This window comes from Bombus pyrosoma, linkage group LG16 (assembly GCF_014825855.1).
Source record: "Bombus pyrosoma isolate SC7728 linkage group LG16, ASM1482585v1, whole genome shotgun sequence".
In the NCBI taxonomy this organism is placed as follows: domain Eukaryota; kingdom Metazoa; phylum Arthropoda; class Insecta; order Hymenoptera; family Apidae; genus Bombus; species Bombus pyrosoma.
Genome location: NC_057785.1, coordinates 5,514,177 through 5,532,356, shown reverse-complemented (window position 1 = coordinate 5,532,356; position 18,180 = coordinate 5,514,177). Strand labels below are relative to the sequence as shown.

General features: G+C 32.4%; 3 protein-coding genes and 2 long non-coding RNA genes across 14 annotated transcripts; 3 read left to right on the top strand and 2 right to left on the bottom strand.

Annotated features, from left to right (window-relative positions):
* Positions 1-104: 104 nt before the first annotated feature.
* LOC122576624 (probable serine/threonine-protein kinase clkA) lies at positions 105-14,286 on the bottom strand. Of its 7 annotated transcripts, XM_043747220.1 has the most exons (5): positions 9,801-10,092; positions 5,043-5,219; positions 843-1,019; positions 689-755; positions 105-371 (listed from the first exon to the last, which is right to left on the bottom strand). In XM_043747220.1, the coding sequence occupies exons 1-5, from the start codon at positions 9,819-9,821 to the stop codon at positions 196-198; spliced, it is 618 nt and encodes a 205-aa protein (XP_043603155.1). In that variant the 5' UTR covers positions 9,822-10,092; the 3' UTR covers positions 105-195. The 7 variants fall into 7 exon arrangements, with proteins under 7 accessions (XP_043603155.1, XP_043603153.1, XP_043603150.1 ...); XM_043747218.1 differs by lacking the exon at positions 9,801-10,092 and adding an exon at positions 14,079-14,286 and having other exon boundaries at positions 689-1,019; XM_043747215.1 differs by having other exon boundaries at positions 689-1,019.
* LOC122576634 lies at positions 8,399-10,375 on the top strand. Its single transcript, XR_006319831.1, has 2 exons — positions 8,399-8,532; positions 10,086-10,375. It is a non-coding gene; the product is annotated as an uncharacterized LOC122576634 (long non-coding RNA).
* LOC122576633 lies at positions 13,260-15,891 on the top strand. The gene is made up of 3 exons (XR_006319830.1): positions 13,260-13,608; positions 14,772-14,903; positions 15,835-15,891. It is a non-coding gene; the product is annotated as an uncharacterized LOC122576633 (long non-coding RNA).
* Positions 14,432-16,807, bottom strand: LOC122576623 (unconventional prefoldin RPB5 interactor-like protein). Of its 4 annotated transcripts, XM_043747213.1 has the most exons (7): positions 16,671-16,786; positions 16,235-16,285; positions 15,813-16,062; positions 15,584-15,730; positions 15,364-15,511; positions 14,770-15,289; positions 14,432-14,677 (listed from the first exon to the last, which is right to left on the bottom strand). In XM_043747213.1, the coding sequence occupies exons 1-7, from the start codon at positions 16,671-16,673 to the stop codon at positions 14,552-14,554; spliced, it is 1,245 nt and encodes a 414-aa protein (XP_043603148.1). In that variant the 5' UTR covers positions 16,674-16,786; the 3' UTR covers positions 14,432-14,551. The 4 variants fall into 4 exon arrangements, with proteins under 4 accessions (XP_043603148.1, XP_043603149.1, XP_043603147.1 ...); XM_043747214.1 differs by lacking the exon at positions 16,235-16,285 and having other exon boundaries at positions 16,671-16,807; XM_043747212.1 differs by lacking the exon at positions 16,671-16,786 and having other exon boundaries at positions 15,584-15,727; positions 16,235-16,657.
* Positions 16,808-16,844: 37 nt separating this feature from the next.
* On the top strand, positions 16,845-18,086 carry LOC122576629 (60S ribosomal protein L35). Its single transcript, XM_043747227.1, has 3 exons — positions 16,845-16,975; positions 17,402-17,538; positions 17,807-18,086. Exons 1-3 carry the CDS (start codon positions 16,973-16,975, stop codon positions 18,036-18,038), a joined length of 372 nt encoding a protein of 123 aa, XP_043603162.1. The 5' UTR covers positions 16,845-16,972; the 3' UTR covers positions 18,039-18,086.
* Positions 18,087-18,180: the final 94 nt, after the last annotated feature.

Below are 18,180 nucleotides of genomic sequence, written 5' to 3'. Positions count from 1 at the left end.
TAGTCCTGATTATTGTTATTATTATTATCAGATTCTTTTTTTAGTTTTCTCGTACTTTTTATAATGATAAGGGATTGTATTAGAAAATTTGGGAAACACAAATATAAAAAGATAAAATAGTTTTTATTACAAAATCGCTAATCTTAAAGGACGGACGCTTCTTATCGTATGCTAACAATAGGAATTGTACTAAAGTCACTTCTTAAAGGCTGGCCCGTACGTCGTCGATGGAGTCCGCGTATTATAGTTATTGCGAGTTCCAAAGTTGTTATAACTGTTGTCCAACGAGTTGGAACCAAATCGGTAGGGATAATTGTTACCATTGTTGAAGCTTCCACTTGGTGCTTGATAATTGTAGCCTCCATTATTACCTTCAACCACAAAATGTAACAATTAGTTTTAATTAACTCCTCCAGCTACCGATCTTCCCATAAAAATGAATTATAGTCAGACACTTGCCTGAGTTCCATAATTCATTTTAATTAATTATCAATTGAGAACTCAACATATATTAAATTAAAAGCTCAAATATGTACATCTTTATTACTTCTAAAGGATAAAATAATATTTATAATAAGAACACAAATTATATGATTCTTAAATAATATTATGAACTATCCAATAGACTCAGTTGGGTAAATAACTCTCTAATTATTAACAGCTGTATACCTGGAGAATCATAAATTACCTAAATTGCCTGCGTTGTATCCTCCACCTCCATTATTACCATGGAAGCCAAAACCTTGGCCACCACCCTGGTTATTATTATTGTTATTATTATTATAACCATTGTTCTGAGTGTTGTACTGATCAGGATAGGTTGGTGTACCCTCGTATCTTACATCTGCATGGAAACCTGTCCTCCAATCAGCAGTGTAAGTCACAATTTGCGTCCTGCCATCTGGTAACTGAACTCTGTATTCTCCTCTTACAGTTTCCCCATCACTGCTCTCGCGTCTGCCAAAATCATTTCCGGTTGCTTGGTCTTTCACTGCATATCCGAATTCGTAGGACATTGGCTGAAACGATGTTTGTATTCTTCTTAACATGATACTAATAGTAAAAGTGAAATAGAATTATTCTCAAATATCTCGCCTTTGATACCGTTGATGATACCAATGGCATATAATTATACAAAACATATAGGTCAGTAAAGGAGAGACTAATATTTTGAGTAAGAAAACTATGAAAATATTAAGTCAAAGTGTATTGCTGTCCATAGATGCCAAAATTCGTATCTTTGAAACTTTATTGCTAGGAAACAAACTTAACTTTCTATCATCATTATTCTTTCATCTCGATTTACCTTTTCTTTTAAAACATTCTAAATGCATAAAAATTCGAGATTTAGGAGAGTTATCTTTTTATAAACATGTAAATAGTAGAATAAAATCTGATGTTGAAGATATTGTATCTTATTTTTAATTAGTAATTTAATTCTGGGTCAACTTTTGATTAATGATATCTCAATAATTACAGTAACGCATAAACAATGGACACGTTATACTCTATAATCTCTATTGTGCACGCACGAGCCTTATTTGCATGTTAGGTGCCGATCACGGATTCTATTGTCGGACTTTCTATTAAAGTGGCTTCTCAGATCGCCGCTTTGAATGTTTTCCTAACCTAATTCAATGATTTCATTATTAGACTATTGTCTTCCCTATGTTGCTTGATAACATGAAGATGCCATTAGAGTGGTTGGAACTGTTTATTATATTCTTTTTATATAATCTTATTTTTCTGTTTAGATGATAAATAATTCCAATAACTTTTGCTTATATAATAATTTTAACCAGTTTCATCATCACTTTCCTTTTGATTTTCTAGATAATTTTTGTGATTGATGTGGAACAATAGATTCTTCTAAGTGAATGCAACATGTGAAGAAGACATTAGAAAGTGTTACACTTTAACTGGTATAGTAACTTATTATGATTTGTCAATTGTATCATCCCTTTGAATTACTATTATTATACTAATCCTTGAGATGCTGATATCTAATTGTCTAAATACTTTCTCAAATTGATATATTTCCATTATGTGACAATTATGTTTATTATATTATTGCCAATGTAATATTTCTTTGAAACCTCTTTGGTTCACTATAAATACACATATAGAAGATTATTATAATTTCAGTATTTCTCAGATTGTTACTCTCATTATAATACTTCCCTATATTATTATGTATTATTTTCCTAGTAACTTTTCTAGATTATTATTATCGTTTTATTACTCCCATCATTACACCAATAATTAATTTAAATTTTCTAACCACAGACTCAGTATAAGCTATCATTCATGGTTATTCAAGAAATTAAAGTGTTCATAGTTATTCACACAATACATATCAAATTGTCTTAATACTGTATTTAACTTGTATAAGAAAAAAGAGGATGGTGTAAATGCTCGAGTTACACCATGTAAGTGGTTACACCGAGTGGCTGAACTTTCTTCTAAGGAGAAGTGGTGCAGGCGAGGTGACTGAAGAAGAACAACAAAAGGAGGAAGGCGACTGTGATTTAATCTGGCTCGCGCCAGGCCGTTCGATCCCGCGGCTAGAACCGCGCAAATGCACATAACCGGATCGTTTAGATTCTTAAGATGATTAGCTAATCGGCAGTAACAATTTGCCATAGATGATGCCTACGATCGCAGTTCACTCTATTAATATTGTTACGTCAGGCTAAGTTTACATCATGCTACATAACCAGATGAATGTGTAACATTTCATAGTGGAACACCGGGATTCCGGTGCCCACGTACCATTTCCGGAACCTGGAATAGTGCCATGGACACAGTTTCCTGTTTTCCCTTCGTTGAAGGTATTTTTATCACAAGTAGATGCTGAAGATATTCTTTCTTAATATAATTATTATTTTTGTTATTTTATGAAATACTTTGTTAGATTAGACTCTGTGTTGAAATATTTATTATATACATTATCTCTCTGTGGAATATTTTTTTATGAAATATCTTTTCACTTCTTATGGAACGTTACTTTGTTTTAAATATTCTTTTCGTAGATTATCTTTTTCTGAATCATCCATATTTAGAAAAAATTCTCCTTTAATTCCTCGAAATAATGTCTTCACTACAGAAAATTCCCTGTTGTGAATCTCTTTATACAATTTAATCCAAAATCCTCCCAGACGTATCATCTCCTTTTTTCAACCAACCAAGTATTTTCAACCAATCCGAGTGCATTTGTTCTGCGTTCTCTTTAACTCGCCAACGCTTATCCTCCATTAGAGCCCGCAGAAAGTTATGCCAACCAGCATTTCTGATTTCATACATGATAAACTCGTTTACCCATCGAGTGCGTAGAGCAACGATTCCAACAATCACGTGCTGTTCATCTTATGGTCGTCTAGAAGGATCCAACTACCATAGTATGTTATCCTGTCCCATCACGTGCATACATCATCTCTTCTCTCCTGGACTATCAATCTCACGTTATAAGGCGCGTTACGGCGTTATATACAAATAAAGCATAATACATACATAATAAATATAGTAAATCATAGTCAAACCTTGTAAAATTTATATATGTTATAATTTTATCTTTAATAAGGACGTTATATTCTTCTAAATTTTTAAGGGAAGCATTTTTAATCAAAAAACTTTTTCTAGAGAAAATAAAATTTTAGGGATAAAATTCTGGGTTGAAATTCATGCTAATGTATTTGAAATTCCAAGGCTTCAAATTCTGTTGGACACTTGTTGGATAAGCGTAGCCATTTTGGTCACCTATATAAGGGATGTTGTATATTGCTTTGCAACGTTATAGCCGCACGTGTTAATGTAATTTCATCGGTGTTGCAGCGACTCGAGGAGTGGTTATTGTTCTCTGTCGCAACGAAGTTGAAGTGCTTATGAAGAACATAAATTCCCGTAATAGCGCTACGAAACGAGTGGTCTGAGATCTCCTTTAAATGATTCTACGATAATTCTTCTCTTGTTACAGTTGAAATAGGCGATTACCATAGGAGATTAATAGATAAATAAAAATAAATTGAAGATGAAATTACAATACATATAAGTTTTATAAATTTTGAACAATTAGCTTTTGTATTATAAAATAATAATAAAAATTTTACAAATTCTAATAAGTAATCATTTTGAACTTTCAGGATATCACGATAGAAGATAATGAAGGGAAAGAGAAGAGATGCTATCTGGCGAAAACTAAAGTGCAAAATCGATGTCCGGTCGATCCATTCTACATTTACGTAAGCAGATCGTGCATTGAGTGCTCGACAAAGTTCAATGTTACTTGTGGAATCAGCGTTAACCCAGATCTATTCATCTCTTGCAACCCTTGCCTCTACTATGAAACAGTATGGCGGAAATACAGAATGAATGGATCAATGAGTAACGTGGTTTAGTGAACTTAATCGTTCAAGATCAATTTCCTTTGTGTTATCTCTTCAATTAACTAGTAAATAATATCTTGTTAAAAACAGGTCCCATTTTGCAACATTCTTCCTATATTATTTTTATTATTTTTTGTATTCTCCATAATCTCCACTATGTCATTGAAATATTAATATATTGAACAGAAATATTTTAATATAATACCTATATTTTTGTAATTCTTCGTTATATTGAATTATATCATTAGGTTATTATATCAAACAAAACTGTTTTCAATATCAAGGAATATTCTAAAAAATCGGTTATTGTTTGATACAGCAATTTCTTAGAATAATGCAGTGTTTCTAACACCAAAATGAATTTCCTTAGGGTAGCATCAATCGTTGAAGAGAACGTAATTTAGTTTCTATCGCAACAGCGAATTGTTCCTTGTTCTGAAACCAGCCCAAGAAGAAGGTAATTAAGTTTAAGCAATCGTGATCGTTAGATGCACAAAAGAAGAGATCTTAAATGGCAAGCAATAAATAAATTATACCAACCATCTTATGTATATCTAACCATCGTTCTATGATTTTGACAGAATTCAGATTGATGATTTATGGTTAGTAGAATTTTACAAGGGGTGTAGATTTATTTTAGATATTACAGTTACACCTTACCTGATCAACGTAATCATTATCGTTCCCATTGTCGTAATGATGATTACCAAGACCATTTCCACCAGACGTTCCATGGTTGTTGTTGCTTCCAGCATAATTCCCTGGGACACCGTATTGGGCATTCAATGGTGGTTCACATTGCACAATTCCTATGCTCACCATGAGGGCGAGAGTTAACTGGAAATTAAGGCCTAGTTAATCACATCAGACACTGAGGAATATTTATAGGATACACCTCAAGAATTACTTCAGAGATCTACTGATATTTGTGGACTATACGTTAAAGATTACTGTAACTAGTGAGTAAGAGTACTCATTGTCAGTGACAATGTTTTATGGTTCGTTTCAAAAGTCTAAAGATAGATGAATATTTTAAGGTAACCTTCGGAAATCTATCTGAAAACTTAAAAACCTATCAGTGTGTGGCGGCACTCGACAACGCAAATACCGCCACTAACTAGCAACGGACGACGGTAGCGCAGTGGTTAGCGCCTTAGGTTACGAACGTTCGGATCCCGGGATCGAATCCCGGCGACCCGAAGTCCGATTTTTCTTCCACGATTCTTAAATAGGGAGAAAAATACTGCAGTACCCCAACAGCAGCGGCACCTACTACAACCAGCAGCAACTAATACCACGGACTACTCACATACACAGCCACCTCAACTGGTGACCTGCGTATGTGAGGGGTTGGCTAGTCTCCTAAGGTGCTGGTAGAATTGGGATGGCTTCCTGTCGCCCATCTCTTCGGAAATCAGCAACTTACGTGACCTCGAGTCGGCGGTGTCGGCTAGCTCTCGGATGATTTCGCCCTTTAATTTCTCGTACCGCCAGGTGCCTCGGTGGCCAGTACCTATCGCAGATTGCGGACGTAAATAGGAGAACACCGGAGGCTGAATGGTACGAGAAATTAAAGGGCGAAATCATCCGAGAGCTAGCCGACACCGCCGACTCGAGGNTCACGTAAGTTGCTGATTTCCAAAGAGATGGGCGACAGGAAGCCATCCCAATTCTACCAGCACCTTAGGAGACTAGCCAACCCCTCACATACGCAGTTTTCACCTCAAGTGTCTCAAATCTCAATAAAACGACATTGACCTAATTATTGATTCTTAAATATTAAAATATTACTAGTAATAATATTGTCAATAATATCATCAAGTTGCTATTCTCTTATGATAATCACAACGCATAGCTATTAATAGCATAATAAAGGAGTAGCGCGGAGGAATAATTAATTCGAAAGGTATCAGACAGATTCCCAGGCGTAGAACAGATGCGTCGCGTCGAAAGCGCGAGATGATCAAAGGCAGCTCACGTTGCGTAGGCGAGAAATTGGAGTCGTGAGCCAGCGTTTTCCTCCTGTTTCTGTCGTGAGAAAGCCTCCGAGTGCGCAAAAGAGAGGGAAACGTTGCGTCATGTCGCGTCGCGTTCAAAATCAGCGCCAGATTAAGCGCGATTGCGGGAAAGGAAGAAGAAAGATGAAAACGAAGGAATTAGACTGTGTTCCGTTGGACTACAACAAGTTCTCGTTAAAGAATCATCTTGTTATATATATATCCTTTTACAAGGAAACAAATTTTTCAAACTCACGCAGACCACCAGTCACGCTCGCTGTATTGTGTACTGAACAATGTAATAACAGAATATTGGGCACAAATTCATCCGGATGTGAAATAAGTAATGTAACTTTCGTTCATGAATAAGTCAACAGTGACTTAGTTATATCTGTGAAATGATTTTTTAAATTCCAAGAGATATTACATATTGTATTAAAGAATTAATAAATAATAAAATTTTTCAGAATTATAGGATAATTGAGTAACATATTATAGAGGATAATAAATGAGACACATTTTGTTCAATAAATATATGTCCTATTTTGCTCTGTTTTTCTAGTAATGGAGCTTTAACGATAAAGGAGTTAAACGCATAACATCAGACAGCCCGCTATACAATTTTCTGAGGCGCGATGTTCGAAGTATACATTTTCTCTTTTGTTAAAAATAAAGTACAATTGGATAGATGTTTATTGGGTAAAAATGTTCATCTTTAAACTATCTATTATTTCCAAATTTTCAAACCATTGATTATATTTATAATTCATTAAAATTGTGAAATTCTTGTAATTGTTTTTATTATTATTTTAAATTAATCAAATTGTGCTCAAGTTTGTTGCATAACACTTTTAATGCTCTTTATAATTTTTTTAAATTCTCTACAATGATTATATTTTCATTCAAGGATTTTTCTTCAGTTCTGGTTATTATAGATGACACAATCGGAAGTATTGGAAATGGAATTTTCAATTCCATTGTACGAGAAACTTGATGGAATTCACTTTTAATTGACTGTCTAGGATATGAAAGATTATTATTTATCTCATTTTCTTACAAACAAAGGAATTCTCTATCTGCTATTATTCTGATGAGTCAAATGATTGAGCAATCCGGCACATATGTGTATATACTATTACAATAATTTTTGGAAAATGGCTTAATTTTTTAAAATCAGTTGTTACTATGTTTATTAGTATATTCATTATATTATAATGACCTCATATTAATATTCCACAATGTTTTATAATTTTTTTCTAAAATACATCGTTAAGAAGTGAAAATCGACAATGATTTATACGGCGAAGGGTACCATTGTTTACTACATAACGTAAAAGACAAAAAGGAGAAAAGTCTTTCTAGATAGCTAATTATAAAAGCTGATTATCTGTCGTGTATAATATGCCTTATATGCGCGCGAAGTTATTAGATATTAATTGTAAGAAAATTAACCTATATACACGATGAACGAATCTCTACTCTAGTATATTAACAAAAATTCCATTGTCTATATTCTTATGTCAGTACAAAATTAAAAATACAAATAATTAAAATTTAATTAATTCAATAATTTTACAACTAATCCAATAGTTCAAATTTCATTAATGCAATAAATCAAAATTATCTTCACTTAAATTTCAGTGAAATACGAAACAAGATCGCGATATCTCGACTAACATCAAACTAAAAATGTATCAGCATTGGATCTCGGATTTTAACTTGAATCTTTACGTTTAAGATCTTTATAGCGCCCTCTGGGACACCGATTTTCGTAACAAGCTGTAGTTGCAGCCAAGCGTGTATGTGCGTGATGTCATTTAACGCGAGGTTAGAATAGTTGCACGTAGAACCGGTTGCGAAACGCATATGTTGTTATTTATATTCCCGTGTAAAGCGTACGTGCCTGCGCCGCATTAACGGAGATGATTACACGGGACCAAGTGCACTTACATAATGAAATGCAACAGCCTACTGTGTATCTACAAAATGAGCCATACAACGTCCAACTGCGCCTGACAACCATTACACTTCACGCACTGGGGAGTACTGATCGCGTAAGATGACGTTGATCTAACTATTCATCCCAAGTGGGCGCCCAGATCATTTTCTCCCACTCCATTGAAGCAGCGTCAACGGTGGTCGAACCACTTGGGGTTAGTAAATTGCACTTGCAATATTTGCGGTTAGGAAAATGAAGAAACTTTCTTTATTCTTTAAATTTTTATACGTTAGATCTAGAAACTAGTTTTAAAACTTGAAATTGATTACATTGGAATTTAAGAGAAACTCGATTTTTAAGAGGGATGGTTGATGAAGTTAGTGGAGCCTACATTCATATATGTATAAGTGGGCATTTAGAAATTATAGTGTTTTAAGTTAGGTTGTAATTAAACCATTAAGGAACAATCTGTGGAATAATGTGTAAAAACTACTTGAATTCAATATTCTTTTACAATAATAAATTTGAAGATCTGAAAATTTAAAATTTTGAAAATTGAAGATATAAAAGATTTAAAAATAAAATATGTTAACGCATCCTTGATGCTTGTCTAAATTAACTAACCGACGATAAGTAAAATTAGTTTATGGAAGTGTTAATAACTTTATGAAAGAAAATAGTAATTAAATATTTTATGCTATTCACAAATGCTAAGGATAGGAAAATTGTTGAACCATGTGAAAGTAGGTAATTATGGACAAGAAGAGCAAAGGATTGTAATTTAGGTTATCTTAAAGGGAATTATTAGAGGCTGAGAAGATTGAGAATTTCCATGGAATACTGCCACAAGCATTTAACGTTAACTTTACATGCAATTTGCTAATTTGTGGATTAAATAATATTGCCTAAGAGTACATTATTAATTAATTATCTTGCTGTCTTCTTAATAGGAACACTTATCAATATGCCAAAGTTATAAAATATCTCAAAATCCGTATATTTACAATTTAGATAATTAAAAATTTGGAAATTTAAGAATTGAACAAATTTGGTTTTGAATTTAGAAAACTAAATCGAACTAAAAAAAATTGTCAATTACAATTAAAACAACTAAATATTAAAAAACGATATTAAGCAAAATTTTGAATTTTGAAACTTGAAAAAAAATGTAAAATATAAATCTTTAAACTTGTAAGTTTTAACAAATTTTAAGCTTAAAAAAATTGAAGTGATCAAATTATAGCAAAGATTATCTTTCCTTGATCAACTATTCACCGCCAATATCTCATTCAAAGCAAAAATTTCCAAAACGTCCACTATTACCAAATCCATTGATCAGCAAAATTCTCCACCAACAGGTCTGTAAGACTACCCAATGCATCCCTGAGATCACTCCTCACGTATCAATGACGACGGAACTCGCGAAGCGGAATAGCACCAGCACCAACAAAAATTCCACTCCCCGGTGAATTTCCTGATTACCTGTCGCACTACTCTATCCATACTGTCGGAAGATATTCAGAAAACTGAAGCACCGTGCGGAATGCTGAATTGTAGTGACGTTTTGCGTTATAGCTGGCTTATATAGAGAGCTCGTCTACGCCTACAAAGATTCATTTCCTGTCGGGCACGGATCCTTCTCCAGTACGAGGATGATCCGCGTGGATATCCCCCCGTGTATAAAACTGGGGGTCTCTCCTTGTACTCCAGTTCACATAGGAACGCCAACCGTGTGGAAAGCCCGCGCTTTATTTCCCATTGTTTCAGGTGTCTGGCATGCGCGATTTTGGGGCGGCGCTGCTGTATGAGAGGAACGCGTCTTCCAGAGCGGAGAAAGCTGATTACTTCACCGCGTGGGACACAGCCTTCCAGCGGATCTAACATCAGAACTAATTAGCCAATCGGGCCTTAATTAAGACACAGGACCATTGTCCATCCTCTTAATCTTGTGGCGTAACACTTCTCTAAATTTTCTTCCCATATCCTCATATCATACTAAGGAATGACGCACAATTTTAGATTATGTTGGTTTAATACAAGGAGAAGCGGTGAAATGATTTCATTCGTATTCTGTCTTTGGTAAATTGAAGGTATTGTAGTGTCGAGCATCTGGAATTTTAAAGAAGTATGTGCGCGCATCAGGAAAAAGTCGGGGTCGAGGTTGACGTCGCGAACTTGATCTGATCTGTACCGGTTTCTTCTATCGAGTTGATTTATGAAATGGATTAGGAGAAAAAATTAGGAGTGACTGATGGTCGAGGATTAGATTGGAATATATGATGCTGATGATCAGTTGGTTATGAAAGTAGCTAATTAAGGTAATTACTGATATTTAAAAGAGGTACCAAATGTCAGTATAATAAGCGGTACCATACTAATACGACCAGCTATTTTCGAGCGTTATTTACAAGTCATGAATTAATAAAATTTAGCTTCAGTTATGTTTATAGAAAAATTCAATACTTATCAATATTTGAAAAATTTGAAGATAGAAGAAATGAATAGCTGAAGTGCATAAATAGATAAATGAATGTGCAAAGTATGTACTGATAGTTAACATTTATGTGGCCGTAGTCTCGTTTCACCTGTTGCATTCTTTTAATTTTATATTCATCAGATTAAAGATTACCAATATTAGAACTAGTCTCTACTGTACTTTAAAATTAGTATTACTGTTAAATATTAATATTAGTATCAATAACTATGTGTGAGTACTAATGAAATACTTCATATCTCCATCTTATATACCTGACACGCCAAAAAAAAAAATATTTTGATAGAGTGTTTGCTACTCCGTGAAGACAATCGAAGTTGCGTCAGAGTACAGAGGGAGATTTATTTATTCCATCGTCGACAGACCGCAACGCATCTCCGCGAGTGTCCATAATCTTGGTCAATAATATTGTACACGCAACGACGCGTGTCAAGGAATGGCACGAGCTTGTGTTTAACGCAAATGTGTAACGCAAACGAACGCTGGATAGGACAAGATCGGCATGCGGTCCTATTTAGAAAGTATCCTCCGTATTTGAATGGCGTTAAAATCATCTTTCGAACTGGTCATTTCACCTATGCGACTATGTTATTACATTACTGTGAATAATCACGTTTCGTAATTCATCTCCGTTGAATCCTGCTTCTTCTCAACCGGTGAATGATGACATTTTATTTATCTGGTTCATTCAAGCAATATTTATAGTCTTGTTTCAGTTTATCGAGGTTACCAGAAAGAAAATCTAATAATTTATTAGTAATAAATATGATGGTACTAATTTGAGTGATTTATGGGATGCCTCTCATGGTGGTATACTCTGAGAGTGCACATTATTAACCTAATTGAAGGGTCGGACAATGCAGTTCTATAAATGGTTGGTCCAACGAAGTAATAAATCCACAATTATAATAGTTTTACATTCTATTAGTTATAGTTATAATTTCTAAGGCGTGAAATTTTACTTGACATGTGAGTATGAATAGATAAATATTGGCAATTTTCTTCTAAATAATAGAATAACATCGAGAGGTGGTAATTAATTAAATCATTCACCAGTCAAACAACTGAGAACAGTTTTTCATGTCCTAGGACCTTTTTGAAGTTAGGCAAACGCAACGAAATTAATAATAATCGTTAATCTTGTTTAGGACAATAGGTGTAATCATGAGCTTACGATCTAATCTCTCGGATCAATGAGTCAAATAAACCTAATCAAGACCGGTTTATTGTTTATTTAGTGTGCGAATTCTCACTTTCGATTCCTTTCGTAACCTTTCCCTGATTGTTCGCCGTTACGTGAACGGAAACAATTGCGTTGCGATAAACACATGCTCCCTCTAGGGACTATTTGCTTAATTAACAAATGTTAGAAGATTTCGGGGTAATTCGTGCTCTAGTTACCGAAAAGTTGCCACTTCATTGTTTCACTGAAAAATTGTTTGGTCCCACCCTTATTACGTAACGTACAAATTTGCATTATCTTTGTTAAGAAATTCTAAAGAAACATTACCTTCTGGTATTATTATACTTTATATTTTATTCTAATTTATGGTTAATAACTTATACTATTTGATATTATATATCTTTGTTATCATGATCCCTCGTAGCATATATGTAATGAATGATAGGAAATTAATTATTTACAAAAATGGAATATAAAAGATTTACCATTTTTTTCCTATTAAATAAGATTATGATTTCTAATTTAGTAAAATTATACAAATTATGATTCAGCTTTTTACGTTAATCATATTTCTCCATTTTCAGAATTCTTCAGATATCATAGTAGAATTTATACGTAGATAATAAGAAGATAAAACATGATACAAATGCTATAGGATCTTCCTACTTTCTCCAGACGATTAAAAAGGATTCTGCAGACAATCTATTTAGATAATCTTTTTCTCTGTGAAGCATGATAGACAAGGTCATTATGCGATCAAAGGATGCTCTAAATTCATTTCAATTTTACGCAACGCATCCTTCAGCACAATTTGACCGGTCTCCTCTTTCTCTCCTCTATATGTATATGGTTTGATGTTACCATATCTCGTTGTGAAACAGCGTGATGTGAATAATGAATTAACTGGACGAAGAAAAGGCATCATCCCAGTGGGCGCCTAACAAAAAGTCCATTATTTCATCATAGTTGGCGTCACGCGACCCCTTCGATCTGACATCGAGATCGAAAGTAAATCAAGGATGCATATAAAAGTGCTTAAGCACTTTCAAGTCAGTTTTACGTAAAGATGAATCGAAAGGAATCACGAGCTTCTCAGAAGCCGAATGTATCAACTCCTCACATTTTGTAAAATTTTCACTTATTCTATTCTTTTTTTATTCACACATGTATATCTTATTTAACTTTAAAAATAATAATATATAAATAACATAGGATAAAATTAATATCAGATTTTTCAATTCTAAGAATTAATTAAAAATGCAATATAAGAATTTTCTAATGTTTTTTTGTCAGAAATATACTACAAAAAATTTTTCAATCTTTTTTGAGATAATCAGAGTTTCTACTATAAGTTTATACTAGTAGTAGTATCTGATGTATGATATCTTTTGTAATGTTTACGAAATTTGTGCTCAAGATTGTTCTCGAGCTTCTTCTTCCAAGGAATGTCAATATGTCGTGGCAATTACGGAAGCGCGAATAACGTATAATGAAGGACGTGAATAGCGTGAAAAAAACAATGCTAGATAATGTCAATATCAAGTCGACTATGGCTCAAGATTAATCTTCTAATTCGTGCCAAATTAGGATATCATCTACCAGTATGAAATTATGTGAGATAACTTGTCTTGATATTGTGGGATTGTGGAACAGAAGCTCTAAAATTTTTCATTTCTGTATTTCTAAGCTTTTACATTGTCGAACTTGTACATATTTCCGCATTTTTTATATTCCTAGATTCTACATTTCTACATTTTACATTCCTATATTTGCATGCTTCAAAAGAGAAAGAAAAGACAAACAATACAAAATCAACAGCAATCTTAATAAAGTAACAGCAATTTCAACCAAATGTATTAACATCTTATTGACCATTCCTAATAAAAAATTAATTGTTTCATACATAGTTACTTATAATATTTAATTAATGCAAATGTAAATTATTTTCTGTTCCTCTCTTTCAGGGAGTGTTCAAATCACAACATTATATAAGCCTTTTCATGCAAAGTTTTATTCTACACTTTCACTATTTAAGGTTATTAAAGTTTAGAAAGATTGTACGAAATTATAGAAGTAATCTTACCTAACAAGAGAACGTGATCATTACTAACTACGTACTTATATTACGAAATTCATCATTAGCTAACCACAATAGAAGCAAACAGCGCCAAATTTGAATTAGATCCTATCAATATCCTATCTAGACCCTGGACTATAGAAAGTTGATAATATATATTTGCCTCTCCAAGTGTATCATCACAGTAATTGGTATCCTAACAAAAATGTCGCAGTTTCCTATCGTAAATGAGTATTTATAATAGATCAAGATAGATCTCAAGGTTAAAAATGAAAAATAATTTCTTTATTAATCTATTCTCAAGTTACACTTTTTATTTTCTAATAAAATTCTTCCTCAGATTGAATAACTATTATATGCTCAATTTTTGAAATATTTTATTAGTCCAAAGTTATTAATTTTTTATTAGGAATACATAATTATTCAAAAAATTGTTATTGAAAACAAAATATCAAAACAATTATTTAATGCTATATATGTCACTGTTTTCGTTGACGCTCTCGTTTGAATTTACTAACAGGCCTAATATTGGTACTCTTTTCCATCTTTTCTATAGCTCCCTTTGTAACTTCTAACGTGTTTTTCTCTTTGATATCTTTCACTACCTAAAAATTATAAAAATATTTCCATCATTTCATATTACTATTACATAGCAGATTTGTATACTAAAAGATTGTATATATTTTTTATGAATTACAGTTTCATAAGCTGAAGGTTTAACAGTGTCTTCATCTTCTTCATCCTCGTCTTCTGTGCTATATTCTAGTGGAACAGACTGCTCAGGAGGCAAATCATTTGGTGATCTTTTCAAGATAGATTTAGGTTTGGAAGGTAATCTATAAATATCTGCAGGTGTTTCTATCGAATCTCCATTCGATTTTGTAACCGATTTATTTTTAGAATGAGTGAATTCTATCCGAAGAATATCTTCTTCAAAATCTACCATGTCTTCACATCCTTTCTCCTTTTCTTTCATCAAATTTTCTTTTTCTTTTCTTAAAAGATCTTCTGGTTCTGCGAATGAAACCAATTTCTTAACTTTACAAGTTTTGACTTTGTGTTGATATGTATCAGAATCAAGAACTTGTTTGTAATCATCCTTAGAATCATCTTCTTTCTCTTCTTCTTCACTATTAGAGGAACTTTCAGATTCATAATAACATTGTCCTTCTTTCAATTCTTCTACTCCAAAAAGTTCATATGCTTCATCTCCTAATCTATTAATGAGAATAACATTAAAGAAAATTCGAAATTTCAGGAATTAGAGAAATTAGAGTGTTTATAAATGTACCTATTTAATTCATCTGCTAATTCTTCCTCAATTTCAAGCTGATCAAGCCTATTAAGTAAATCATCTTCTGTCTCTATCTTTTTCCTGTCTTCCTGCCTAAGTTTGGCTAATTTCTGATGATACTCTCTTTCCCTTTCTCTGTGTTTTTCTGTAAGAAGAATTAAAGGGTATTTAGATACATATATAAATTTATTCATAAAGAAGAGATGAGAATAATTACTCTTCCATTCTGTAATTTGATCTTCATTCCAATGTTCCACAATTTCTCCACCAGCATAATCTTCAAAAAGATTGGTTTCTATCATCATCATCCTAGTTTCATACAAATCTCTTTCCTTGTTTAAGTTCTTTAGCATTTCTTCAGCTTCTAGAAGAAAATTTTACAACTATCGTTCATTAAATTCTAATTATTAATAGATTATTGCAATTTCACAATATATTGATCATACTTTGTATTCTTCTTTCACAAAGGGCAGCTGCACCTGAAGCACTATACTTTGCGAAGTATCCATCACCCAAGCAGGCAAGTATTTCATTTGTGTGAATCAATTTGCCTTTCATTAGTGCTCGTTTTCCAATTGGCACCATACAGTTTACATATAAATCCTTCTGGAAAGTTTGCAACGTTTCTGCAACTTTCTGATGACCCTTCTTGTAAGTTGTCCATATTTTGCACTGTTCCTCGTTTTGTTGGATTCCCTTAAAAAATATTACACATTTTATTAATACATATTAATTTGCAATTTACAGAATTATATTGTGAAATATTTTATCAAGATAATTAATTTTGGATCTGCGATAGAACAAGTTAAATAAGGAGTTAATTGTTTAATGAATTCTTTTGTTTCTTCATTTTCATTTAAGAATCTACCTTTGCAAGAGCTTCATCCAAAAGTAAACGTCGAACATTCTGCGTATCGTCCTCAAAATTCATCGTTAAATTAAAAAGGTTAAATAACAATATTTCTCAAAGACGAGGAAATATGATTAAAAATCTCTACTGACAGTAAACAAAAGATAATGTTATTCATTTTTGTATTATCAGCTCTGATATTACATATACGAAAACATAATAACAAGTATATTAGTATTAGTACTAATATTTTGCAATAATTTTAAATCCATAGATTACATAAAATATTCTGTTCAGTTGTCTAAATCATTTAACATAATCACATTTTAATCTCAGTTTATATTGCCATAATTTTTATCGAAAATACTCTTTTAAATTGTTTAATTCTACAAACATAACCTAGAAAATCCTATTCAAATCTGAAAAATCTTTGCGACACGGTGGAAGATCTTACCATATGAGCAATAGTATAAAAGTTATTACACTATATAATATTAATTTTTGTAATAATCTAATTGTAGGACATAACTTAAATTTATCTTAATTTTATTATTTTTCTTAAAGAAAAGTAAGAAAAATTATTATTTTACTTAACAGAAATATAAATATATTCAAATATAATAAAATACAGGAAATATAGAGGACGCTAAGATCGCAGTACGATACTTATTCACTAGAGACACGTGGTAATGTCTCTTATTGGTTCATGATCTTCTTCCTTGTTTCCTTTTTCCGTTGAAGAGGAATAATCGCAATATGGTTAGTGAATTGGTGAAAATCTCTTTTTGTTTAAAACATCCTTCATAATTGTTATTTAGTTATTTGATTATAGTATTTTCCATTCCGATTCTTGTAAAGATATCTTAAAATTTTTGTTAACGGAATCGCGTTTGATGACAAGCGTGCGCATAACCTCTCAATCCTTTAATAAGATATTTAACATTTTATTTTTAAATAAAAATTTTTCGCTTGATCACTCCTTTTTATGTATATTAATTATGTTTTGAACATGTTAATTAATTAAATTGAATGTTGCTTCGTTTCAATTGACAATCAATATTAGGGAGGTATTATAAATTTATGTTTTCATTTGCAACAGCATCAAAAGAAACATGTGTTGAATGCTGAAATTATCGAAATGTGTAAAAGTGCAATTTAAAGAGCAGTGTTGTGTTGTCGTTTCAGGGTAAGGTTAAGTGTACTGATCTGAGGACAAAAGATAAAAATGAGTTGCTCAAGCAGCTGGAAGAGCTCAAAACTGAGCTGACAAATCTTCGTGTGGCAAAAGTTACTGGTGGTGCTGCATCTAAACTTTCGAAAATGTATGTATATATTTTATACAAAACCTCTATTACTTTACCTCAAAATTTAATTTTAGTTAAAAATTTAATTACCATAAAGTCAACGTACTAATTTAATATAGCTTCTACATTCGTCAGATATATATAATTCAACTCAATTTTATAGAAAATAAAAGTTTTTATTCATATCTTCAATTAATATGTTTAAAAGTAATATTCAGTGTTTTAAACGATTAAAAAATTATTTGAATGAGTTAATATTTTTATTTTTGTTTTTTCTGTATTTCAGCCGAGTGGTAAGGAAGGCAATAGCTAGGGTATACATTATTATGCATCAGAAACAAAAGGAAAACTTGCGTTTATTGTACAAAAATCACAAGTACAAGCCTTTGGATCTGAGGCCAAAGAAAACTAGAGCTCTTAGGAGAGCTTTGACGCCTTACCAAGCTAACAGAAAGACTTTGAAAGAAATCCGTAAACAATTTGCTTTCCCTCCAAGGAAATATGCTTTAAAGGTGTAAATTGCGAGATACTACAGGATGAAATAAAGGTTTTTTAAAAATTCAAAATTGTGTTACTTTTCAAGATTTAAGGACAGAAAGGGACAATTTTAAACTTATTGGCAAATGCTTTTTATTTTGTATAGAAAAAGGGTACAAAAGT